The 26,725-nt window shown below is 33.5% G+C and overlaps 1 protein-coding gene across 2 annotated transcripts in view; it reads right to left on the bottom strand.

Moving 5' to 3' along the window:
• The window catches only part of DIAPH3 (diaphanous related formin 3), a 200,363-nt gene that overhangs the window by 132,351 nt on the left and 41,287 nt on the right, over nucleotides 1–26,725 (bottom strand). For both annotated transcript variants that reach the window (XM_031504802.2, XM_077781371.1), the window contains exons 10-17: nucleotides 26,550–26,660; nucleotides 25,991–26,109; nucleotides 25,150–25,266; nucleotides 23,829–23,947; nucleotides 23,646–23,710; nucleotides 22,944–23,048; nucleotides 20,378–20,710; nucleotides 19,257–19,371 (exon numbers count right to left, since the gene is read on the bottom strand). In XM_031504802.2, the coding sequence (XP_031360662.2) occupies nucleotides 19,257–19,371; nucleotides 20,378–20,710; nucleotides 22,944–23,048; nucleotides 23,646–23,710; nucleotides 23,829–23,947; nucleotides 25,150–25,266; nucleotides 25,991–26,109; nucleotides 26,550–26,660 (1,084 nt within the window). The remainder of the gene's footprint in view (nucleotides 1–19,256; nucleotides 19,372–20,377; nucleotides 20,711–22,943; nucleotides 23,049–23,645; nucleotides 23,711–23,828; nucleotides 23,948–25,149; nucleotides 25,267–25,990; nucleotides 26,110–26,549; nucleotides 26,661–26,725) is intronic.

Raw genomic sequence — 26,725 nt, 5'->3', positions numbered from 1 at the left:
TAAAGTTCTCTCCATATAGCAATCAATGCTTATTCATCCTAAATCCCACCCATTCCCCCTGTAAAAATGTCTGACGCATATGGGGCTTATATACAATACAGAATTTGACACACTTACAACAGATGGGCTGCAAACATGATGTTTTGTTTTGGTTTAACTATATCAATGCCTGTCAAGAATGGAGACAAATCTGTTGGAACTGTTTGCTGGGTTTCTCCTGTGTATTTTTTTTTTTTGAAGCTGGGGGGGGGGGGGGGGGGAGGGCTGGAGTGCAGGCGGTGATAGTTTTGTTTTCCCAAATACTTAAGCATTGTTTGTCTATAGTTCTCACACTTCCAACACTTACTATGAAAATAATAAGTTCAAAAACTCTTAGACTTTCCGTACTTATTCTGGAAAATGGGATTAAGGACACATCAAAGTTAACAGTGCTTTATGGAAGGACTTTATAGAAAAAGAGAAGGTAGATGCAATTCTATCTACCCATTTGAGTTATTTTCTCTACTAGGGCTCCATTGGACCCCAAATGCATCCAAAGATACATACCCACCAAAACTTTAGGTGGATAAAACTTTTGGAAGGAATTTTCATCCAAAAATCTATAGCAGAAAAAAAAAAAAAACCTGCTAAAAAGAAATAAATATACATCTCATATCTCTGCATTCTGGATGGATAAACTTTTCTGTAAAGAAAATACAAAAATTTCTGCACGTGTAAAACAAAAACCAGGCATCATGGAAATCGATATAGCAACTTAATTTTACCCAAAATGGAAGTAAAAGGATGGAAAAATGCCATATAATCATAGGAAGAATTTTTTGTTTCTGCCTTCAGAAATCAAGACTTTTAAACATTATGCAGTCACCATTGAAGGTTCTTTGTCAGCTATGCTCCTGCCCTTCTCTCCTTCTTTTCCCCTATCAGAGGTACAAACACCGAACACCTCTAGGAAAGGAAGTGGTCTGAACTCTGTCCATAGTCAAATAGAGTAATCTGCCTTCATTATGCAGGATTGAGATGATCATAGCTCAGTTCATGAACCTCTGAGGAAAATGCTCACTTTTTCATTTCCTTTTTTTTAATACACTTTACAAAACTTCACTTAGTGATTTTAAATTCAGGCTAAGAAAAGAAAAAGGGATACTGTGTCATAACAACATATTCATGATGTCATATTCTATAATTGAGGTGGTGGGTTCAAGAAGAACTGGTTTGATCAATATTCAAAATCAGGACACTAATTCCGACTTTTGTCTTTTTTATCCACTCTGAAAAATTAAGCCTTTGTTCTTCAGAAAGAAAATAGGAAGCTTTTGCCTCTTTGAAATCACTCAGCAGTTGAATCCAAAATGCCTTTTACCCAGCCAACCTGAAGAAAAATGTGGCTGTATTTACATTACTCTATAAGAGGCAGGAGGGAGGTTATACAGCAGTTTCCCACTTCCAAGTAGAGCCTTCAGTTTTTCATGACTACTTTAAAACTGTCCACACTAACACCATAGATAACCAGGACTGTAATAGACAATGAAAAATGCAAAATTCTTCTCCCAAAGCTTTTCAGTCCCTTTTACTGTACTTCTTTCCATACTGTTTCAATATTTCAAATAGTAAACCAAATAAATCAAAAAGATCCTGTAATGTTTCAAAAGTTAGGTCTCCAAATACTGAGTCTGTACTATACAATGTTCAAAATAACTCTATTCAGTACCATCTAAAATCAAACAATGTTTCTCTACACTATCCACTTGTAAAAATATGACACTGAGATTAGAAATACAGAAGCTTATGCTAGCTCTATAATGTTGATATTTTTACTGTTGTTGATCAAAAGTACCAACATAATTGATTCATTATTCAGTGATTGGAACATGCACTTGACAACTACAATTCTCTTACTATCATCCAGGTTTTCAGCAGCAGACACTGAAACTCTGCACAGTAATTCTTCTACTTCCAAAGCTATCTCACCACAAAAATGATCCAGAGTTGCCTTCTTGAATTTACTTTGTGAGAAATGCGGCCACATAAGCTACAAATCAAAAAACAATAACAGACCTGTTCAAATTTTAAAATACTCTTTTTTGTTCTGTCCACTTAACTCCAAATCAACACATAGATCTGGACTTGACTATATATGGCACTCAGAGACATCATTTTAATTCTCTCAATAAATAGGCAAAGGTATTGTTGTTTAGATTTACACTTAAATACTGTACATATCTAGAAGCATAGTTGTTTCTAAGCTATGACCTGCATTTTATCTGAAATTTGGTAGAAAAAAATTATTTGTTATGTATTAGAGAAATTTACAAAACATTACTTTAATATTTTATCTTGAAACCTATCATGACAAAAAAACCTTTCCAAGAAAAACTGAAACTTTGTTATAAGATGACATTTCTTCATTAGAAACTATAAAGGTAGCATTGTTTTAAATCTCTATGGGTATATTTAAAACCACAAGTTAACTATAATAGAAAACACATTTTTAAAAACTGCTACTGTTTCAGATTGGGGGAAAAAATCCATACTTAGAGCTGCATAGCCATTATTTTCAACACATACTAAAAATCATACTTTCAACCAAATATTTTTAAAAATCACAGTTCTAAAGTGCAACAAAAATGAAAGAAAAATAAAGATTCGTTTCCTAATCTCTAAAACTATAGCATACATATCTATTTATCAAAAAAAGCAGAGGTTGCAAGGTTTACAGAGAAGAACAAATTACCAACTTATCCAATATGATGTTAAGACCTGTTTTTAATAGGAATGTATGATAAGTAAAGTTTGGAATCTTTTTTATAGGTAGAAAGGTCGAAGTAATATAAGACATAACACAGGCTGAAAAAAGATACAAGAATATAGTTGCTATGGTGAAGACAGGAGGCAGCAGAAAGTCAAAAAGACATGCATAAATAGTTTTTAAAAATATTTGGATACATAACAAGACGTGGTACAAGAATGTAACATAAGACATTACACTGATTTCACATAATATATGCAAAATTAAGAAAAATATACAAAGACAGAAACATACACTGGAAACCTACTGATAAATCTAAAAAAGTTCAGAGCCAGAAATTTACCAGATCATTACTATTTCTACTAGAAAATAAGTGCAAACTATAATTCTTGATCATTATTAAGTTTCTGTTAGAAGAATAATCTCATTGATTACGAAAAGACTGCTTACATATTTTTTTTAATCATATTATATTGATATGACATAATCATTAGTAATAACTGACTGATTTAATTTAAACCATTTGAGATCTAAGGTAACAGAAGTGTCTATTTAATTTAAATTATCTCAGCCATTAAACCATCAGGCAGATTTAAACATGGTAAAACTCAAAAAATTTATCATCTTATACTTAAGCAACTAAACTATCATCTTTAAACATTAGTTTCACACCAAATAATAACAGTAATAGCAACAGGCATAATTCTGATCTACCTATTCTTACAAGTATATGTAAAGTCCTCAAAGTAAAGACTGAGGTTTAAAATTAACTAGAATTAAGGAAATTAAGATGAACAGTAGAAGTTACAGTTATAAGAATGTTTGGTTTGCTCTACTAAGGGAATGTCCATATCTCACATATCTGTCTCCCTACAAGAATGCTACATTCCAGCTCAACTAAACTACAATACGTAGCACTGTGGAAACAGACAGCATATAAATTGAAGCGAGCAGACAGTTTGCAGTGTAGTTGCACAAAGTGCATAGCTATTGTGCTATGGGCATCTTCGAGGTTTAGTCTTGAATGTCCAAGAAATAGGAGAATATATTATCCCTCTGGAACACAGACTATCATTGCATTCATGTACAGATTTCTGAGAAAAGTCTGTGTGAAGGAACTCAGCCTGGCATTTGAATCTTAATATACACGTAGTAATCGTGTTGCAGGTGAGCAAGCTCTCAGTTGCACATGGGAACATTCCACTTGATAAAAATATGTCAAAATAGTTTCTGAGAAAAATCTGAATGAACCATATTATTTACTTACTGGAAGCAGCATTAATGTATCTTTCAAACTTATAGAAACCAGCAAGTAATAAAGTAATCCACTTTGAAGTGTAATAAAAAATTTGTACTGAACAGCAAATCTCCAAAGCACAAGGAAGTACTTGCAAGATAAACAAGTTAGAGGTCCATAACTAAAAGCCAACGTCAATCAAGGTCACACAAAATCTTCATGTGGCTCGACTTGCCATATTTAATAAATAAATCCTGCATTAACTTGTTAATAGATGAATTCTAACAACAGAGTCCACATTCTGTAGAAAAAAGCTAATTAAGAATTAAGAACTGCCATGCATAAGTCTGTACTGCAGCTCCTCAATAAGATAGATAATAGCCTTACATATTTTGCAGTAGGAATTAATTAACTATCACAAATATTAGGTTTTCAGTCATACAATGCATATCAAAAGTAGCTTTCTGACAACAGCCTGAGGACTTCAGACCAAATACAATTAGTTTATGAGATGTCCTTTAAATTCAAGGGGTCACTCATACTGAAAAATATGCTGAACCTCAGCAGAAAAAGATACAGGAATGCAGTCACTTAAACTTTATTTCCCACCCTGACCTCCACACTCATTCCAGTGTGTTAACATTGCTAAAAATAATTTTTGAAAAAATGTTTTTAAAATTAAATACTAGCTCATACAATTAAGGCTGACTTAACTCATAAACAACAGAAATTACTCTTAAGTATTTCTGTAATAATTTTTGCTTAAAAGTCTGATAAACAATTTCAATTTTCTTCCTAAGTACACCTTTAAAAATGTTAAAAATTAACTAGTGAAAGAGATTAAGTGTTCCAGAGCACAAGCAAAGGCAGGTAATTTGTAGGGTGGTGCATAATTTTCGTTTTCTTGGGGGGATGTTTAACAGTCAAGAAACAATAGCCATTTCTGAGTCTTCAACAGGCCGAGAGATCTGACTGACCTCATACATTCAAGTTGGATAGAACTGGATTCAATCGAGATATTCTAGATTGAAAGTTTCTACCTAACACTTTACAGTTTACATCAAATTTTAGGACCACTTTAGACACATTTAAGGGCTGCCCAGTATATTAAGAATAGCTAAAGTTAGACATTAGGAGAGTAAATGAGGTTTTAAAAGTTTAAATGCACTGTGCCTCAAGCAAAAGATTACACTGGTACAGGATATTCTCTCTAAGCTTGTGAGTTACACTGCTAAGAATCACACTAAACACTAAACTCTCAACATAGTCTCAAGCCATAATGAGACTGCAAATAACAGTAAATGGAGCATACCTTTATTTAGATTATATGCTTTAATATACCTTGTAATAAGCAAATTATTCAAGTTTGTTCAGATGAATGCCCATTTAAGCTATTGATTTTAGACAGATCTAACATAGAAAAAAATCTAGTAAAAAGTACTGAGAAAAACATATAAAATGAGGCAATGATAATTTAGTTAATTTTATGACTTTATACACTGTCAATTAAAGTTCTGAGTGTCTTGAAATAAGTCTTGAAAGACAAGAGCACTAAAAAGTCCAAACAAGAGGGAAAGGAACATGTAGGAACTCTATCCACAAGTAAATTTATCAGAAACTGCAACAGATAAAATTGCTCCATTCATAATATACTCCTGAAGGTATATATGGCACAAGGAAATTGCATTACATACCTCTTGACACCAGATTACTTAGCTACCAGAGTATTTTCTTTCCTTAGGGATACAAGGACTTTCATATAAAATACTCAGTAAATAAGACATAGCTTTGTATTGTAAAATATTTAATACCATTAACCAATATTTTTCAATAGCACTCTATAAGAAAAACAAGCAATTAGAACTACCATGACTGATTCCTATCAATACACTTATCAATGTATATCCAAACATATAACAGAGAGAGGGTTTTAGGTTGATCTGGTTAATTACTGTAAATAACAGCATCTGTTCTTTCCAGATTATAAAAATAATTAAATGAAACAGGGGCAAGTAGTAGTGTTCTCAGTGCTGCTTCTGATAGTAATATACCAATCCAACTTTTTGAAAAACACAAGCAGTTTGCATATTTTTTATTCCAAATAAATGAGTTTGAAATATTGGTTATATACTAAAACCAGTAAAACTTTCTTGATTATTTCAAGTCTGCTATACTGCAGCACCAGAGCTAAGATATTGAAAGAAACGCATGTATTTAATTCTCAAAGTTTAACCTAGCAGTGCTGTCATACATCCACAGGCTGATTTTGTGCAAATAGTCCTTACTTTCTCCTATAAATTTCCAGAAATCTACATTTAAAAACTTTATAATCTATACCAGTTAATGTGATTTTCTCAGCTACTGCTTATCTTCACTTAGCAATACAAAACTACCTAGTAAAAATACTTCAAGAAACTTGTTTTTCATGTTTGCATTTATACAGTACTTTTCCTTTGCATACATTTCCTCATATCTTAAAGTGTATTTTTTGTGATTGCACTTAACAATTAGAGCCACATAAACTCTACCAAAAAGCACATGTTATTTATTTCTAGCCAGTGGCATGAGATGTGCAGTAAAATAAAATGTAAAGAGTTATGTAGTTCTCAACTCTGAAACAGGATATGAGGATTTATTTCAAATAATTTGTTCAGCTATAACAAATAAATTATTTAGGAAGAGACAAAAAAGTTCCAACTGTCCTGTATGAAAGTAAACAGGATGCACATCAAATGTGTCAATCACCTGAACCTTTTCCTCAGAAGTGGAGAGTATTACTGAAGACTATATAATAATATGCAGCACAATTTTCCAAGAACATGTAAGTGTTCTAATCTTGGAACAGTTTTTCACAATTTGCACATTAAAAGCTTTTAATCACTACTATAAAAATACAAAGAGTGGAGTAAATTTAGTAATTTAGGTGAGTTCACATGATTTAGAATCCACAAAAGAACCTTTTCCATTAATTCACAGCCTAAGTGCTTAGCAATATTTAAATAGACTCAAAAATTAAACATTCAGTCTACTATTCCATATACATAGCAATGAAAGTGCTACAATTTTCTTCAAATTAAAATACTCTGTAAAAAGTTTTCTCTAATATGACAGAGAAATATGAAAAATATGACGCAAACAGGAATCAGTGAAGCAATTGGATTCTTGGTTACAAGACAAGTGCTATTTCACTGAAAATAAATGTTGCAGGAAATAACAAGACTTCACTTTTCCAAAAAGTGCAAAAAGAGTTTTCTAAGTTAAAATCGTGGCTGTGCATGTTCCAATTACAGAATCATATTTCTTCTGCATTGTTACAGATGTACAATTGACATTACTTGCAACATCTGTATTTTTTAGGATTTTCTCTCCTCTTTCACCAAACCTATTCAGTAATACAGATCATTTACTGTACTATGAGACACTCTTGTGGTACATTAAGGAATGAAGTGATGAGCCAATCATAAACAGAAAGATTCAAACTTCGAAAGTATCCATGGCAAGCAAGCTTTAAGAATATTCACCATTTTAGAATATTTTATTAAAAGCAAGCAGGAGAGATCTGCAGCATTCATTCTCACTGAAATCCTGTTCTGACAGACTATTTGACAAAAGCTAAACAACAGAAATTATGGAATTGCAAGTGAATTCTTGTCTTTGAGAACACATTAATACCACATCACACTCTAAAAGTGAATGTAACTTCATACTATTTTATGTTAAAGAGGGTATATATTTCTGCAGCAAAAATTGATATTTGATAATCTAATTTATCTACCTAATTTGGAATATACTGGAAGTATAGTTTTAGGCTAATTCTAATTAGCATGTTTTTATGCCTCTGTCCAGAAAGTTTCTCATTCTTCCAGCAATTCAGGCAAACAAAATTTGTATAATGAAAGCTACTTGAATTCCTGCTCCTCAAAGTCTGTGCTAGAGCTCTATGAGACTGAAGATGATGCAGTCTCTATTACAGAGATTCTGCATAATTAGTCTAGTATGCAGATTTGGTTATTGCACACATTTTTTGTAAAGAAAAATATAATTTATCATATGAGAACAGTGGTATTTCTTTACTATCTTGCCACACATCTTTGCACTAGCCATGATTTTTAAATGCAGGAAAAACACAAAAAGGGAAGTTGGAGTATTTTTTTGTATTATTTAGTTACAATTTCCGAATGCTATAGAACAGAATTTTATCCCTCTTTTCCTGCTACATACATGTATTCATAACAGTTGACTACCTAGTCACTAGACCTTGCAGACTTTTAAGGAATTAGCCTAATTTTAGATGCATAAAAATTAGTAGTTCTACTAGTAACAACATACCCATTCTATTTGACATAAATATCATTATATGTAAATGTAGTTCCTGCAACAGAATTATAATTTGATTAAATCTATATGACTTTCCTCCCCCTCAAAAGGTGGAATACAAATATTACCCTAAGAAAACAGAAAACTTCAGCAGGTGATCAAAGAATAAGCCTTAGCTTGAGAGGCTGGAATGGCATAAGTACCAAGAGCTATACTGACAATCTAAAACAAACAAGAGTCATACAAATTAACAATTTGTGTTATTATTTTTAAGGAAGTTAAGCATAACGCAATTTACATTTCATCCTAAAGGCAAACATGAGTTCTAGCAAAATTAATCACATTATTTTCTTGACAAATCAGAGGCACATTAGCTGCTTCACACAAGGAATGCTTTGTCCTTAGTTTCTCCTATTCTTTTCATACTGACTTATTTTTGCCACTGTAGTTTCAGAAGGGCTTTATATATTTCCAATATGCTTCCTACTTTGAGTTTCAGTCTATACTCCCAGGTTCTCAGCAACAGAAACCTGGAGATCAGAACTATCTATTTCCAGTGCATATAAGTATCCTGTTCTCAAAAACCTATTTTTGTTGAAGTGGTTGACATTCTTTTCCTTTATTATAAAGCATGCATCTACACCGCTCAGCTTATGTCACCATTTGTCCCTACTTGATCACTACCTCTTCCTTATTCTGCTGAATAAGGAAGAATCCAGGTACATTCAGAGCGTCAACTGCTAGCAGCAAATGGATTTTATCTTCCTCTTTCTGAAGTTTGAACAAGTCCATTTATCACTACTGCTTCTTTTCTATAGAGCATTAAAACAGCAGTTCACAGAACAGTAGCTCACACTACTGTATTAGTACTGAAAATAAACTTTCTCTTTTGGCTTTTTGAAGTTAAGATGATCTAACCCAGTTTGGTTTTAGCGACATCTATCCATGTTTGTTTCTCTTCACAGCAACATTACAGATCTGCTGAATTACAGATGCCAAGATTTTTGCTGCAATGTGAAACCATGCCTTGAATCCCAGTTTCTCTTCCAGCATTCCAGTTAGAGCTACCTTCCATGCTGTCAACTTTGGCAGCAGCTTTTATTCAAACAATCCTGCTGAACACCTATTTGATTTTTTCATCCTCCCACTGTTTCAAATAGATGAGCCAATATTTCTCAAGACCTTACACTGAAATGCAAGCAAAACTGTAATTCTGTTTCATATGTATCAAGTCCATTGCAGACAAATTTTAAGTGCCACAAGACATTAAACCGCACAGTCTAGGAACGACAAAGATAAGCAGTCACCCTAAGCAGGCGCTTTCTAGCTTCTTATCCTTGCCAGCTATACATATGCATTTACAGTTTTAGTAAAAGGCATTTCTATATCAAAGGACAAGTCAGATTGCACAGCAGGAAACATTTAGTCTTTACAACTGTTAAGCCAAGTAATACAGCAGATGAAATTTCTAAGTTTCATTACTCAGTAACTGATGTTAGAGGTAAGGTTGAAGAACTATCTTGTGAGTTAAAAAGTAGAGTTCCACTAAGTTGTAAAAATAGGAAGAGTGGAGCAGCAAAGCCATAAAATAGAAATATGAAGTTGTTAAAATCGACAGGATATGTTGTCCATGCCCTCATTCTCTTAAATTTAAATGACACTGAATGCAACAAACTCATTCAGAAGAATGTGTTTGAAAACACAACTATTTTACTGTAAATATTCAACTATTGTGCCAGTCAACAACTACAATAGTGCAAACACATCCTGCCCTATTACAAAAGTTTTCAGAATGTGGAACTCGATTATATCCTACGTAAAACAGTATTTTGTTAAAGCTCCAATTTAACCCCAAAAAAATCCTATGATTTCAGATCAAATAAATTCTCTCAATTCTTACATAATCTTCAGAAACCGATTGCTCTTAAGGGGGTACGTCATCTACAGGACATTTTCACAAGTGCCTCATGGTGATATTTATTTCATAAAAAATATTGAAAGAGCCCTGTTAAAATATCTGTCAGCAAGCTATCAGGAACAAGATAAAGACTAGAAAAATCTATTTAGAATAAGGAAATTGTATGAGAAATTTATCATGTTGAGATCATGCAGAGAACAGCAGCACACAATGGAAGCCTCTTTCACAAAAAATTCATAAGTACTCAACTTACTGGGTTTTTTAATTAAGAAAATAAATTACGCATTAGATAAGACTGGGTCATAGTTATACAAAGTCAGTAGATAATGAAGAGTATGTAATCTTAGTGGGTAAGGAAAGAAAACATCTATAGACATAAATATATTAATAACTATTGTTCCAGCTGAACCTGATCAAATGAAAACAGAACCAAAGACTACCAAATATAATACTGCTCAAGTCTGCAGGGAATGCCAGTACCCAAGTACTGTCTAAGAGCTGCCTAACTGGACATCACTGCTCCATTAACACATAATCTCCTTGATTGTTTTTGTTTTTCAAAATGAACTGTCCTTGAAATAAATTTCTTCTGAAATAAGCCATTTACTGAAAAACTAAATGACAGATTTTCTAAAGGACAAAAACTAGTGCTCATGGAAATTTAAATGCTAATAATTTTCATCAACAGTGACTTTGAAGGTTTGCCAAATAAGGTTTGTTAAACATTTCTTGCATGTAAATTATTTTTCTCAGTTCACAATGAATAAAGGCTGCTATAAAAGCAGTGTTGTAATGAAGATTTTATTACACGCAAATATAGTGTTACCTTTAGTCAGATGTAAATGCTTGCAACATTAGATTAGAAATTCATCAAAAGCACTTAGAGCATAAACATGTAGCAAAATCAAATAGGAAGTAAAAACCCATGAAAATAGGTTTGTACCAGGTGTAGAGATTTATACCTCCTGTGTGATACAAACATTAGCAAATTAATTCATGCAGAATCCTCACCAGTATAGTGACAATTATACTAAAGTTCTTAAAGTGATTATTTTCCATTAAATAAACAAAATTATTAGACTGAGCAGAGCACTGGGATGACTTTCTGTAACTTGCATTTTAGGATCCAAACTCATTTTTCTATTTTGTTGGAATTTATAGTTTTGGCCTTATGAAATTGAGTTGACTTTTTTGATCTCTGGATACATGAAAATAATATCTACCTCCTCTAAGATCTTACTCGTTCAAACTTAGGAAACATTTTCTAGTAGAAATCAATAAAGGAATGCTTTTATTGCTTCTAAAACATGAAGCCTTCAAAGGCTTTTCCTATCAAGTGTTGGGAAATGGGAGTGGAGTGCTTTTGTTACCCTGAATATACTGTCATATTTTCATCAAACATAAAGTAACTGCAGACTGATATGGTTTTTTGTGTGGAAATCAACTATTAAAAAAAGATAATCAATTATTTGCAATAAAAATGTAAAGGTGAACTAAAGGAACTATTCTGTCCAGGCACTTCACTGGGGAGAGAAGGTTAACACGCAACTCAATCTGGTTTGAAGCTGACAGGAAATAATAGTCTGTGTATAGAAGGAAAGAAACAGTCATTTAATAACAGCACATACTACAACTCTGTCAAAAAGAAAAAAAAAAAGGGGTAAAAAGTTAAAATTAAGGTATAGTTAATGCTGTGCTTAGGTAGATGCTTACAAATGTTGTAACAAACTCTTCAATAATATATTTTCACTATCTGACAAAGTAGTTCTTAACTGAAAATACAAATCAAAATACCTTATCTAATAAAAGTTTTTCTAATCCTATTTACAACATCTGCTGAACCACTCTTTTCTACAGTCCTACCAGAAGAATGATCTGATGTTACTCATGATTCTGAGTATATAGATTAGAACACTGATGACAGAGTCATTCAATAATTAATTAATTCAAGGGAGAATTAATCCTAAGAAATTGTCAAAGAAGGAGAATAAAGGGGAAAATATGCCACAATTTTAGCTTCCAAAAAATCAAACTACAAAAAAAAAAAAAAAGCAAAAAAAGCTACTGTTAGGCTATTTTAACCACTGCTGTGCTAATGGTTTTTTTCAGGTTTTCTATTTTTTTGTTTGCCACACATTCATGAAATTATCTTGATATCAAAGTTAGGTTTTAAGAGTTATTCACATCCCACTTCTTTAAATACATTTAACAGTCTGAATAATTGAATGTTTCTCCTATCCATAACAGGACATAAAAAAAAAAAAAATTAAGTTGGATTAATTTTCCCTAAATTTGGTCTGTTTTGCTGTGACAGTAATCAGTAAGTGGTCACCCTGCTTTTAATTCGAGAAACAAGCTTTCCTATTTTATCAGAGAGCAACTGGGTGGGCATCTGGCAGCCAGCCAAGCTCAGTGCACCACAGAAGTATACTCATTCACTGATTCTTATACATCATCCTCTACATAACAAATATGATTTGGTACAAATATTTCAAAAGGATAAGAGCAGAAATCATTCTATCTGCTAAGAATATAAACAACTAATATAGTTACTACTAAGCAACACTAAGAATACCATCCACTCTCTCCATGTGAAGATGATACACTCAAGTTGCAAGATACCACTGACATTTCAATGTGTTAGTTGCTGTTCCTTGCAAATGCTTGTAACTTACTCCTGCCTTCTTCAGAAAGTAACTGTTTTTCCTTATTTCATTTTATATGCACAAATCTCTTTGAATAATTCTGTTTTCAGGATAGTTAGGATGATACTGAAAGGCAGCCAAACAAATGCATAGCAGAATTTTTTACTGCTACTTGTACAGTTACATTAAAAGGTAACTCGGGTTACTCAGTGCTGTAGTATAGCAGAAGTTACTAAACTATATTGCTGGCAGTCTTACAGTTTTGTAATAATAAGATTCTACAAGAAGTAGAGTTTGGAGCTACCTCTGACAAATCCTCTGGTGGAGCAGGAAAAGACACAGTGGGCTCCACCTAATCTTTTAGATGGATGACAGCATGTTCTCTTGCTTATGCAAGGTAGGCATGTTAAACACAACACTAAACTGATTTATATTGCTAATTTGATCTTATTGATAGCATTTACTCTCTTTTCTGATTTAAAAAATTTGAGACTTAATTGGCACTCTAGCACCTTAGGTCTTGATTTTTCTTACAGAGGATACGGGGGAGAAAAAAAATTATAACTATATTGACCTTTTCAAGTCAAGTGCCAACAGAGATAGTACTCCCACAGAAGTGCTTTATTTCTGAATAATCAAGTCTGGCAGGAGCTCTGGTGTGATGGGATCAGACACTGCCATTTCCAATAAGATTAGGATGAAAATCTGTCCTAGTTGATAAAAAAAAATAGAGAGATCATGGAATCTTTCTCTCTCAAGTTTCCTAGATTAATTCCCTTTGATATCTACAAAAGAAAGAAGAGAACATTTCTAATTTTTTCATGCCATCTTCCATTAGCTGCAGATATCTGCATATTGCTAAAAATAATGAAGAATTTACAAGTGATTTCTTGTAGGCTTGATGTGCAATTTCTAATCTTCATTTGGACTTTATCACTTTAAACATAAGAGTCTTTGGATCAAGCCAAATCAACTTATTGGTAGGATATTTATAAATACAGCACATTAATTATAAACCACATATTTAATGAAATTACTATCTTTCTTATATTTTGCATACATGAGATTTCCAACTTGTCATTTTGGACTGAAACACTTCAAGATTTCTTTTTTGGTTAGAGGTTGCCTTCTTGTGTACTCTATACAACTTCCTAAGTCTTGGAATCACCTTGGCAAACCACTTCAATCATCCAAAGGATTACTTAAAGGAATATGCAGCTGGTTCTCTCTTATTATCCTGAACACATACCTCACATTATGCCTAACCACTACAGTCTCATTACATTAATTACACTTACTCACAGACTTCAGCAACTTACTGCTATAGTCTTTTCCACCAGTACTCTTCAAAGTAACTCTACAAACCCAGTGTTTGCATATTAAAATTTACCTTATTTCAGTATTTTAAGTCTTAAACATAGTAGTTTGAAGCCACTCCAAGCAGCCTGGCACTCCTATCAATGATTTAAAAACAAGTATTGCAAAAAAAAAGTTTCATAGAAAAGATATTATACCAGTCTTACCACATCTTATAATCCATTGTCCTCACTTAGCAAAAGAGAAAAGTTCCCTCCTACAAATATAACCTTTCCTATTTCTTTTGGACCATTTATCCCTGAATTTTTCTAATGTTCTTTGAACCTACTGAACTTTTGAAGTTGTCTCCAAGTGGGCCCACCAACTCCTTAGCTAGCGTCATATACAAAAAATTAAATACACATTTCAAAATTAGCTGAAGGCTAATTAGGCTAATTAGCAAAGGTTTCCTTTGCAAGAAATTCAAGATTCACAATGAATATATGAAGAATATCCTGTTTATATTTATCTAAATACATTTAATGAGTTTTCTCATTATCTTCACACTTTTACTAATGCTAACTTTTTTCTTGCAATACTATCTTCTACTAACTTCCCTATCAAGTCACATGCAGTTTTTTTACCCCAGCAGCTTTAGCTGCTGGCAATTTTTCTCTATTACAGTACAAAGTTTACTCAAATCCTGGATATAGTTAAATCTCCTACTTTATTATCACAAAATATTCAGCTTCTCTAATCTTAACATTTTCTCATCATATACATGTTGAAAGGCAATAAATTATTATTAGAAGGAATTTCCATTCACAAGGTTTTGCATAGGAGGCTTCTTTTACCCCACAAGAAATCCATGATTCTAGAGCTCACTTTATGCAAAGTGTCACTCCCCTGCCTGTACATCTAATAATTCCAGCAACGTTAGCAGCATGTTAGCTTTACAGACCAGTGATTATTCTTCCATCAGGCTTCCAGTGCATTATAAAGCAGCTGACATTCAATAATGAGCATTTGTGTGTGTTCATCTTATCTCTTAGGATTAAATAATATAAAAGCACATGTAAGCTCCAGCTCTGCTATTCAATATCTCACATATCAATTAACTTTAAGTCACACACTTAGTTAAATGTTTTCCAAAAATCATAATAAGAGATTCCTTTGAAACCATTGTTGGAAAGGCTTTACACAGAATTCCTTCATTGGTCTGAGATCATGAGGATAACCCTGGTGAGTAATTCTTGAACTCTAGATAGCTCATTTATTTTTCTTCATGTCTCTTCGAACCATCCTTTATACCAATCCTTCTTTTTGCTCTTAAAATGTATCAGATAACCAAAGATAACCCATGCAAACCATTATTTTCAGAGCTTCTCAAATACTTTTCTTTCCCCCCAGACAGAGAATAGTCATGGAGCTGTCAGAGGTACACAAAACCAACTCTACTCATGTAACCAACTCATAACCAAAACTAACAGCCAAAACAAACCCACAACAAGGGTAACCACCATGACAATCCAGGGGCATTTCACAGGTTCACTGTATCAGTCAGGGATATCATGACGACATGGACAGGAACAATGACCCAAAGCACACACTCACACACTGACACACACGGAGCCCTCCCGCTCCGGCTTTTATAACAAAGGAGTTGGTGTGCCATTATCCCCTTGACTAAATTCTAAATCAATGAAAAAAAAAAAAAAATCACATTTCATCTTCAGTAAGTTGCTACCAAACTACCATCAACAACTGGTGTTTTGATAACTTCTCAGAGTTCATCTCAAGGTTTTATTGTTATAAAACATGCTGCTTTCACAAAATAATTCAACTTTTGAAAAGTGACAAAACCAGCTTTCTAACACACAAAAGAAAATACCCTATCTGTGTGGACATTCCATAATCACCATCAGCAAGCAGCACAGTGAAAACATTTCCTCCAGTAAAGTACCAAGACTCCTGCCAGCAGCAAGTCAAAGAAGTAGTTATTTCCCTCTACTCCCCTTCTCAGGAAGATATTTTCCCACTCTCAAGGAGAACTATATATAGTATTTTGTATGGGTTTCTCCACCTCAAAAAAGGTATAGGTACTTTGGAATGAGTACAACAGAAAATCATCAATATGATTAGAGGGCTGAAACACAAAGATGCAGACAGAAAATTTTAAAAAGTGGTCAGTCTTGAGAAGGATAGTGAATAACAAGGGAAAACCTACTGATGACAAAAAAAATTACCTGACAGAAGGCTAGAAATAACAGGAAACCAGATTTCTTGGAGGTGCAAAACAAACAAGAAGAAATAGGCAAAAGTTTCAACAAAAGATATCCCAAAAGATATTATCAAAAAAAAAAAAAATCACCACAATGACAAACATGGGAACAGGCTGTCCATCTCTACATCTCCATCTCGAGAAATACCTCAAGCTCAGCTGGAGAAAGGCCTGAGCAAGATGAATTTGACTAGTCCCTTTACAAAAAGGTGTTGGATTTTCAGGGATTTCTTCCATGGTTCATGTCTCTGAAATATCCCTGGATATACTCAACAATGATTTCCTACAGTCTCAAGCTAGGTCCTCTTTCACTTCTTTATTCTTGCAACAGTATTTCTTTCATAACTCCATAGCATCTTCAGTTTTTCAATTGCTTCAATGCGCCTTCAGAATCAACATATTTTATAACTCCAGTACAAACATCTGCTGAATCTTCAAATCCATTCTATAATGTTCTGTATTCTTTTTTCTAGCGAAAATTCCTCAGTGGATTATTTACATAGACATAAGACTTCCTTTTCTAGATCAATGCTGATACATTTTTGGCATATTAGCTGGCAAAATGCACCAATTGAATATTTGAGTACCTCAATATGATTTTACTTAATGATAATAAAATTCACTTAAAGCGTCATTGAACATTCTCCACTTCCTCTACTTAGATACCTCTTCTTATGTAAAGATTTTAATGAAAAGAGTGCATAAGCAGACCCTTCAGCAGAGTGGAAACCAGCTCATTCTTTGCATGCCATAATTTGGCTACAGAATCATTTTCAATTTCTCTTCTTTCTGGTTTAAGACACAAAGCTTTAGAAAGAGTTAAGGACTGTTCCCAATTTGAGTGCAGTGAATAGCTTGCTGATTTCTGCCTTAAAGAGCCTGGTGTTAAATCTCCTCAAGACTGTGAAGTAAAGTGTATGTCTCTAATTTCTTTGGTAAGTTTTGTTATAATCAGTAAATTAAGTATAAGCTACAGAAGTATCCCCTCTCACCATGGTCATGAGTACAAAAGTAGTTGCTTTGCTGTTCTCTGTACTGGAGTTCATGCTGTCAACGAGGGACCTTGACAGCTAGTCCTGCCTACTAACACACTTAAGCTTTCATTTAAAGTTCTCTAAACAACTCACTTGAACAAAGATGAAATTTAGTTCCATGTTGCCCTTTAAACATCTACTTGCTGTTCTAAATAAAACCTTTATTGTCTCCACTTCCTTTGAAAAATTAAGATGATGGCACACTTATATCACCCATGTGGGATGAGAGAGATTTCAAAATTTAAAACTAAAATGATTAAGCAGTAAGCCTCATCTGTAAAAAAGAAATAAATTTGTCTCTGGAGATCACAGTCTTTAAATTGCTACACACACACACATACGTTTGGTATAAAAGTGTACTTCACTGACTTTCCAAATGTAGATCCAGTAACTCTCTTCTATTGGGTTTTGTCAAAACAATGTATTCAGTCCATTCAGTTAAATATTGAGGGATGTTAATCTTGTTAACTCTAATGTTCTTGCTGTCTGTGGAGACTCACAATCCTCTTCTGAGGCATTAAAATGCTTGGCCTGAACATCATCTTGTCTCCCAAATTTTACTGTTTAATTACACATAGGAAAATATTTTCTCCAGTGGCTTTTAAAACTTCCAACCTATTAATTCAGTGAATATTCTTGGGAATTCTCCTAACATTATAAAGGCACCATAATTAGCTTCTAGACTTATTTTAATAGATTCAAGCAAACATGTCTATGGTGAGGTTTTCTTGCCTTTGTATCTTTGTACAACAGTCCTAATATTATTAGATATCAGGAGCAACAAGCTATAATACTTAAATCAGTAGAAACACTTCTAAGGCATAAAAATCATGTTTTGACAAGAGTGGAATAAAGTTCTTGGTAATGGTAAAAAAAATATTGGATAATACACACCAAAGCATACCCCCAAAAAAGGAGAAATTTGAGAATGCCATGTCATTCTATTAATAAAAATATAAAAATGGAATTTTTAAGACAAAGTAAAAACACAGTAGCTCCTGTTCAATTTGCAAAGAAATCACAACCCTTTGGCTGCTCTAAAGTAGTACATTCTCTGATACCAGAAAAGGAGGGAGAAAAAAATGTTATATATGGGACATTTTATATATGGGACATAATTTTATTTATGGGAATTTTATATATGGGACAGAATAACCTAAACTACTACTACTACTACTACTACTACTACTACTACTACTCCTGTGACTTACTGCCACAGAAAGGAGAAAAGTTTTAAAGCCAGGAATACTTTCAAATATATTTTTGCTTCACGGTGCCTTAAAAGCTAAAGAAGCTAAGCAAATATCAAAGGAGATCTATGCTCCTACAGGTTTATCAGGAAGTAAAAAAAAAAATCACTGAAAGACTATCATCCATCATGGATCCAATGCACTTCAACTATTATATAAATTCTGAGGGTAAACACATCATCTTCTGGGCTCCAGATTAGATTTCAGTAATTGCTGAAGGTGCTCTGATAAAATTTTATAAATATTTTTTTAAATGTGATAAATAAAATCTGTATTATCCAGAAGAACTTTTTGGAGTTTTTTTCTCTGAGGTTTTACTACAGGTCACACAATTTTTGCCATGCTTACGTAAAATAGTTCAATATTACCGCTTTAAGCAGTCTAGGATTTTCAGACATTTTTCTTCATACATCCCACTTAAAAACAAGAACATCAATGTTATATTCTGAGGGTTTTTCCACATATTTATTTAAGTCTCAAGAATGTTAAAGGTATCTCCAAAAACTGAAAATTAAATCCATCAGCTACTTACCCCTTTTTTGACAACAAAACGTAAGTTCCAATTTGCAAAGCATGTCAGCATTCTCATACTTGTCTTCTTCTGCCTTAACCCAAAAACAGGATTCTGTCATCTCCTGAGGCCTGATCTACAAGCAAGAGACAAAAGAAAATTTTATTAATTATTTTGATACTATGCAGAAACTGTGCTCTGTAAAGTCTAAAGCATATTAAATATTTAATATGCATATAAAATTAAATATTAAATATTTGTGAACTTTTAATACACAACTCATCTTTACAGTTGTCAATATATTTCTCATTAAAAATAATAACACTTAAAATAAGTGGGTTTGGAAAAATATTATTCTAACAATGCAGACAATACACTCTGTTATACACGATATAAAAGGGGCAAATTAGCTTTGGTCTAAATTTAAAAGTTGGGCAAACATCAAATAATCTCTGAAGACAGTTGCTTTAACTAGATACTAAGTACCTTACTTTTCAGAATGTAGCTTGGATTACTTTAGTAATTGTGAAAATCTCTTTACTGACTTATTTTTGGTCTAAATAATTATAGTCTCCAAACTCAGTAGACCGGTATATTTAATCTTGTCAAAATTTTGACATGATTAAAACCAAAACCAACCAAACTCCAAATTCAGTCTGTATTTTATCAGCCATTAAATTTATGCAAGTAGATTTATGTAAGTACACTGAAGTACTAGACAAACGAGAGACCTGCACTCCTCCTTTCCAGTCTAGGCTAGATATATTCAAGACTTGTTTGGAAATGGTATAGCTATCAGTATAGTTCAGTGACTGATCCAACATAAGGAGTCTGCTGAAAAATGAGCCATAATAGGACTCAGGAAGCATAAGAAGCATCCTGCTATCAAGGTTATTTTATTCGAGACCAGAACTGACTTTTTCAGGCATCTCATAAAGTCAACAGATACTTCCCCAGATGATTCATAGCTTAATGAAACACAGTTTTCAAAAAAAATGAAAAGTTAAAGAGAGAAATTATTCTTACCTTACATAATTTTAACTAATGTATAAATTGCTTATCTAGTCTTACTTCTGACAATCTATTTTCCCCAAGTTCAATGTCAGATTTTACATCAAGTATTTGTCATTAATCAATACTACCTTAGACCAGTTGAGTCTTTTCATGGTAACCTCAGGTTTGAATTCTTTTTTAGGCTTCATTCCAAATGGCAAAGCACAGGAAGGCGGGGACCACTGTATTCCAGGCAGGCCTGGTAGAGGCGGTGGTGGAGGAGCACCACCAAAACCCAGAGGAGCTCCCAAGCTATTCAGAAGTGGTGGAGGAGGGGGAGGTGGTGGTGGTGGAATTGCTCTGTTAGAAGGCAGCGGTGGAGGAGGAGGGGGTGGAAATTGATGTGGTCCTGCTCCTTCCAGTGGAACAACAGATGCATCTCCATGAGTTGATGGCAGAAAACCAGGTGGCACAGAGCCATACTGATAAGGAAAATATTCTTATTCAGTTTCACAGTTTTACCAACAAAATGCTGCAAAAATCATAGTCTATAGATTAAATCCAGAAAGCCAGTTGAAAGTCAACACCATTTGTCTTGTATAGAACAGTCAAATAAGGATGATAACGAGCCCAATGTGCTTTTGATTTCATGATCGGAAGTGTCAATATCTGAAGCGGACATTCAGACCTGGGGGGTGCACACCAAAAATGACAAACTGAAATGGTGTTTCCTGCTTTTTGTATTTCACTGACCATGAGCTACAAAGGGTATGATAGGTATCCTGAGATCTTATCTAGGCTACCATGGTTTAACTCAAATTTAAAAAAAAAAGTAACATCCTAGTCTCTGTTGTTTTCATCTACAGATGACAGAGAAACATTCCAAGTACATAACAGTAAAATCTGAAGAGATAAATAATTCTACTGAAAAACAGATATCTTCCAATGTAGGAGCATTCTCATTCTACAGAATTGAAAACGTGAAGCAATAAAGAAAAAATATTCTTCAAAAAAATTAAGCTTCCTTACATACTAGCTTCTTCTTCCATATAGAAATGACATCTATAATGTATCAAAATAAGATTAGGACTTCAGCAACTCTAATAAAGTTACTACTACTATTTTAAAAGCTTCTATCATAGGCCTGCAAACATAAATGAGCAAGTATCTGACAAAAACAACAAAAAAATAAATGAGAACTATCTATCTACTGGTTATAGCACTAATTACCTCTTCAACTAACTATGAGCTGAAACTGATAATTTTAGAAAATTAAAGGAAATACAATATGCAAAATATTTAAAATTTCTAAAAGGAAATAGCTGAATATCAATAAATACAAAAGCATGCACAACAGCATGATAATGTTTTGAATTTCTGAGCATAAGCATTGTTTACACTGACAAATAGACACTGAACAGTTGGGCCCCAGAAATGAAAGAAATACATCAACACATACCAGTTGCAAGAATTGAGTAAAGGAATGAGACCAGGGCAAAAAGTAGTATTAGAGGTATATGTCAATATGCTAAGTAGTAACTGATGCCATATGGAAGCCAAAGTTTAAAAGTATTAAGTTGCAGTAATCAATTACCTGACACTTACAAAACTTTTCATGTATTCTATTAACAACAGTGGTATAATTCATGATATGAAAATTAGTGAGCAGAATCATATGTTAGGCTCTCTGCCTGCATGTAAAAAAAAAAATTCATGCAGTGAATAACAGTAAAAACGGGAGGAAACCAATGTCACTTACAAAAAATATTTAAATATGACTTCAAGATACACACAAAAAGGGACTTTCTTAATGATGTGCCAGTCTTACTATATTTGTTTTTTTAGAATGCAACAATTTCTTGCTTCTGTTAAATGTTTGACTTTGACATTAACAATTTTGACCACAAACATGAATTAGAATGACATTTCTAAGTAGACCAAAGCAGAGCTAAATTAATTTTCCTCACTAAGAAAATTAAAACAAATAAATATTTTTAAAAAATCCTCAGAAGCATTAAAATAAACCCCTAAAAAGCATGTATTTCTGATGCTTTATGCTTTAGCCATTTTTAGACTGTTCTTCTTATTCCCGCAAAAAAAAACCACAGGAAAAATCACTTGGTCACACAGTCTCCTTACATAGATTTAAGAGTTGAAGGAGTTACAAGTAACTCAAGTATTACTCTCAAAAAATCTGCACTATTCCTCTCCATCACATTTTCAAATATCTATTTACGCTCGAAAATTGAAAAATTATCAGGAAATGTTCTTATCCAGCCATAGGTTATTTCTTTCACTGCTGGATATCCATGGTAAGGCCCCAGTATAGCAAACTGCATAATAAGTAATTTCCTGTGCAGGGATAAAGATCACAATGATGAATGCTAATCCAAAAGTATAAGACTTATTACCCTATGTGGTTAATTACTTAGGAAATCTATGACTCTGAAAGCAAAACCCAAATGAAATCTAAGAAACTAGTTTAATTAACTGAGCTCAGGCATAAAAGGATCATCTGGGAACTCGCAGCTAATTAATGTCACATTACAATTATTTATATACAACAGAAATAAAGGAAACTAACATTCAATAATAATGGATAACAAAGATTCTTTGAAAAAAACTCTAAACCATACTGTCAGAGTCTGAAGAAGATGCAAAAGGAAGCCCCTTTCAAAAATATTATTTCATACATTAATTTATACTGTCTTTTACCTGTGATTTAAAAGCTTGTAATTCTGTTTCAAGTTCATTGATTCTGTCCTCTTTTTTTTGCAGCAGGGCCTGGGTCTCCTGATGAACTACAAAATCTTTTTCAAACTAAGAAAAGAGAAAAAAATGAAAATTATTGGTACCAGTCAGTTCTGCATAGTTTCTTTAAATTCCAACTTTTCCTTTTGTGGTTGTTAAAATTCATGTGATTACAATACCAAGGACACATGTCTGCTATTCCAACTTCCATGTGTCTGCTGAGTGGAAGAATCATCTGAATCACTACTACAGATCTTTACTATACAAAATGGCATAAAGACTTAATGTATATTAAGTTAGTATTACACAAGTAGCTTAAAAGCCATGAAGTACAGTAATACAGACTATAGATATGAAGGAGTCTGTTTTTATTCTCCCGCTGTTTATTTTGATAGGGAAACTGATAACTGTTAAAATAAAATATTCAGTTGCTTTTTGGAAGAGTTGTACATGAAAACTTAAATAGTATAAAGATTCTCAATTAAGGTTAACTACTTTACACCACTTGGCTTCATCACCTACAAGGAACATCCAAACTCCCACTTTGACACAGAACTAATAGTAAGTTGAAGTTAAGAACTAAACCATAGTTCAGTTATGTCATTCGTTAATCTATTAAGTAATCCAATGTCCATCTTATGATCTCATGATGTAAAATTTACTTACTTTTCTGGAAAGTTCAGAAGCCCTCTCTTCACATTCTTCTAATCTTGCTTTATCTACACAAACATCTTGAAAAAATCAACAAGCACAATTACACATACACAGGGAATAAAAGATTCTTAATCAACTATTCAGTTTCATATAAGGAAGTATGATGCTCTAATCATTTCCAAACATAGTACTTACCTAGTAAGTGGCTGAAATTTATATCTAATCTCTTACGATACGTGAAATCTGGGTCTGTTCCACTTCGATGTAACACTATCTGTGACACACACTCTTCAATTAATTTGAAATACTGTGGACTAAAGACAGAGATGAGCTATTTTACAGATATTTATTAATCAATCTATACTTAAAATCTTGTCTTTCAACAAAGTAAAGTCAAAAGCTTTGGGCTGATTTGTTTCCATAGAAAGGTAAAAGTTTCAAAGGAGAATTAGATTTGGCAGTTCATTACACAAAAAGAGTTTACAAAATGCCTGAAAAAAACAGTGGCCCTGAAGATAAATAATTCTTGCATTATAAAATCTACATCTCCCTCCCTATGGAAATATGGGAAGGAAAGACCACCTCCTGCTTCCTCTCAGTAAAGAAAATGCTCTTCCTTCAGCTTGATTCCACTAGTTTTGTGACTTTTGTAGGTACAAGTGCGTTGCAGCCCTGCTTCAGTACAAGGAATGAAAAACACCTTGTTCTAAAATGCCAGGGGGTATGACAGCTGGGTCACTTGCCCAGAACGTGCAAGCTGTGAATTCAAACCTTTTCAGGTGGAAGACATCTAGCACAGATGTACCCATAGCAGGCAAGTACCCTTAACCTTTAAATGTACATCTGTGCTAGACCTTGCCTGAAATGCAAGGTTATGCAGAACGTGGTGCAGAAAACAGATGGCCCCTGTTCAGTTCAACCTCGTTCCTCCAGTGTTTCCTCAAAGACAACACAAGAATTTTGGAAGGAAAGTATTTGTCAGCTTGAAACACCAAAGTTTTATCAACTATTTCCCTGTAATTTATCTGATGAATTTTCCAGGAGACACAAACATGTCTACACTGACCTATAAAGTATACTGAAAATACTCAATTCCATCCCAAAAGTTACTCAAAATTAGACATCTGTTCGGATTTCTGTATAAAGTGCATTTCTTTGCATACTTGGTTTTTCTTTTGACTCAAATACACCACAAAATTATAATGCTACTACCGTGATTTATAACTGATTAAGACATATCTCCCGATCACTTATACTTGCAATCAATAAGGCCAAGTTCTTATCAAAAATAGTTTTCTATGTTTATAAAATAAAATTATACACTAAGCAGAAGATACTAAAACATATAGATGGCATTATTGATTCCAGGCTGATTCTTTTAAACACAAGTTCACAAATTACAATCCACACAGAAAGTCTAAAACCTATCATTTAATTTATGGAAGAAATATTCTATTAATGACTGAATAATAAAAGAAGAATCCATAATTAACATTTAACACAGCATTAAACATACCGGATAAAATAATCATTTCTTATCAGCAAAAGATGTTGGAGAATAGAAAGAAAATATCCTTCAGCACTAGTGTCCTTAACTGTATTCCACACCATGTTGTAAACATCATTTATTTCAGTGAAAGTGTTAAGGAGAATAATAACAACGAATCAAAAAATTTCAGTCAAATGTTTACTGATAACTTCTTTAAACAGAAATTATAGCAGAAAAATATCCATTATATGCTTTTTTTTGTTCATGTTTGTCCTTCTGATATCATGGAATCATTTCTGTTGGAATAGACCTCTAAGAAGATGATCAAGTCCAACTATTAGCCAAGCACTGCCAAGTCCACCATTCAGCCATGCCACTACATACCTCATCTAGAAATCTTTTTAAGTACCTCCAGGGATGGGGACTCCACCACTTCCCTGGGCAGCCTATTCCAGTGCTTGACAACCCTTTCTCTGAGAAATTATTCCTATTATCCAAACTAAACCTCATACAGCACACCTTGAGACCCTTTCAGTCACTCATTACTTGGGAGAAGTGACTGACTCCCACCTCACTATAACCTCCTTTCAGGCAGTCATTGAAAGCTACAAGGCCCTCCTGAGCATCCTTCTTCAGAAGAACCCCAGCTCTCTCAGCTGCTCCTCATAGGACTTGTGCTCCAGACCCTTCTCTGGACATGCTCCAGCTCCTCCATGGCCTTCTTGTGGGTGAGGGGCCCAAAACTGAGCACAGAATTCAAGGTGCAGCCTCACCAGTACCCAGTGCAGGGTGATGAGCAGTGTCCTGCTCCTGCTGGCCACACTATTTCTGACACACACAAAGATCATAGCAGCTCTCAAAAGGATATTCTAGTTCAGATCTAATATCTTCTAAACGATGAGAGAATTCAATCATGTCTTCTTCTTTATGCTCATTGAACACTTTCAGCTGAATATCTAGTGCTTCATTCTTTATACATTGTAGTTGCTGCAAAGAAGAAACAGTACAAAGCCTTGAAAAATTAGCATTTCCATATGTAAATAAATGTATCTTTTTAATAAATTCCATAAATCTGTATTCCTTAAAAGTTTAAATTTACAAGAACACATGAGTTAAGTTAATTATACAAAAGTTAAATGTAACTTCAGGCTAGCTTAAAATTTTTGCACAACAGTGTGTCACATGTTCTTAAGCGAAGTCATAAAATGCTACAGAATCAGAATAAAATCAGACTAAACCTCAGAGAGCACATTTCACCTTTTCATTTTTATTTTAAGGCTGATTCTCATACCTGACTGCTCTTTCCCAAATTTAATAAAATGCCTCTGAGAATAATTTATTTGAACTTGTTCTCCTACTCCCACTCTCAGGCTCAAATAATTAAAAAATTTAGATAGTAATGCAAAGAGAGAAGACAAGATGCTTACTGGCAATATCTCCTTCAATCCACTGCGCATAAATTCATTTCTGATGTGAAGCCTAAAATCCAAGTCATCAGGAGATGTAACGAGCGCATTGATGAGCTGCATGCAAGCTACCTGTAACAGAGTAAAAAATAAACTATCTTATTTCTTAGATTTCAATATGCATCACAATCAAAAAG

This window comes from Lonchura striata, chromosome 2, assembly GCF_046129695.1.
Source record: "Lonchura striata isolate bLonStr1 chromosome 2, bLonStr1.mat, whole genome shotgun sequence".
Classification (NCBI taxonomy): domain Eukaryota; kingdom Metazoa; phylum Chordata; class Aves; order Passeriformes; family Estrildidae; genus Lonchura; species Lonchura striata.
This window is presented reverse-complemented; position numbering and strand designations above follow the sequence as displayed.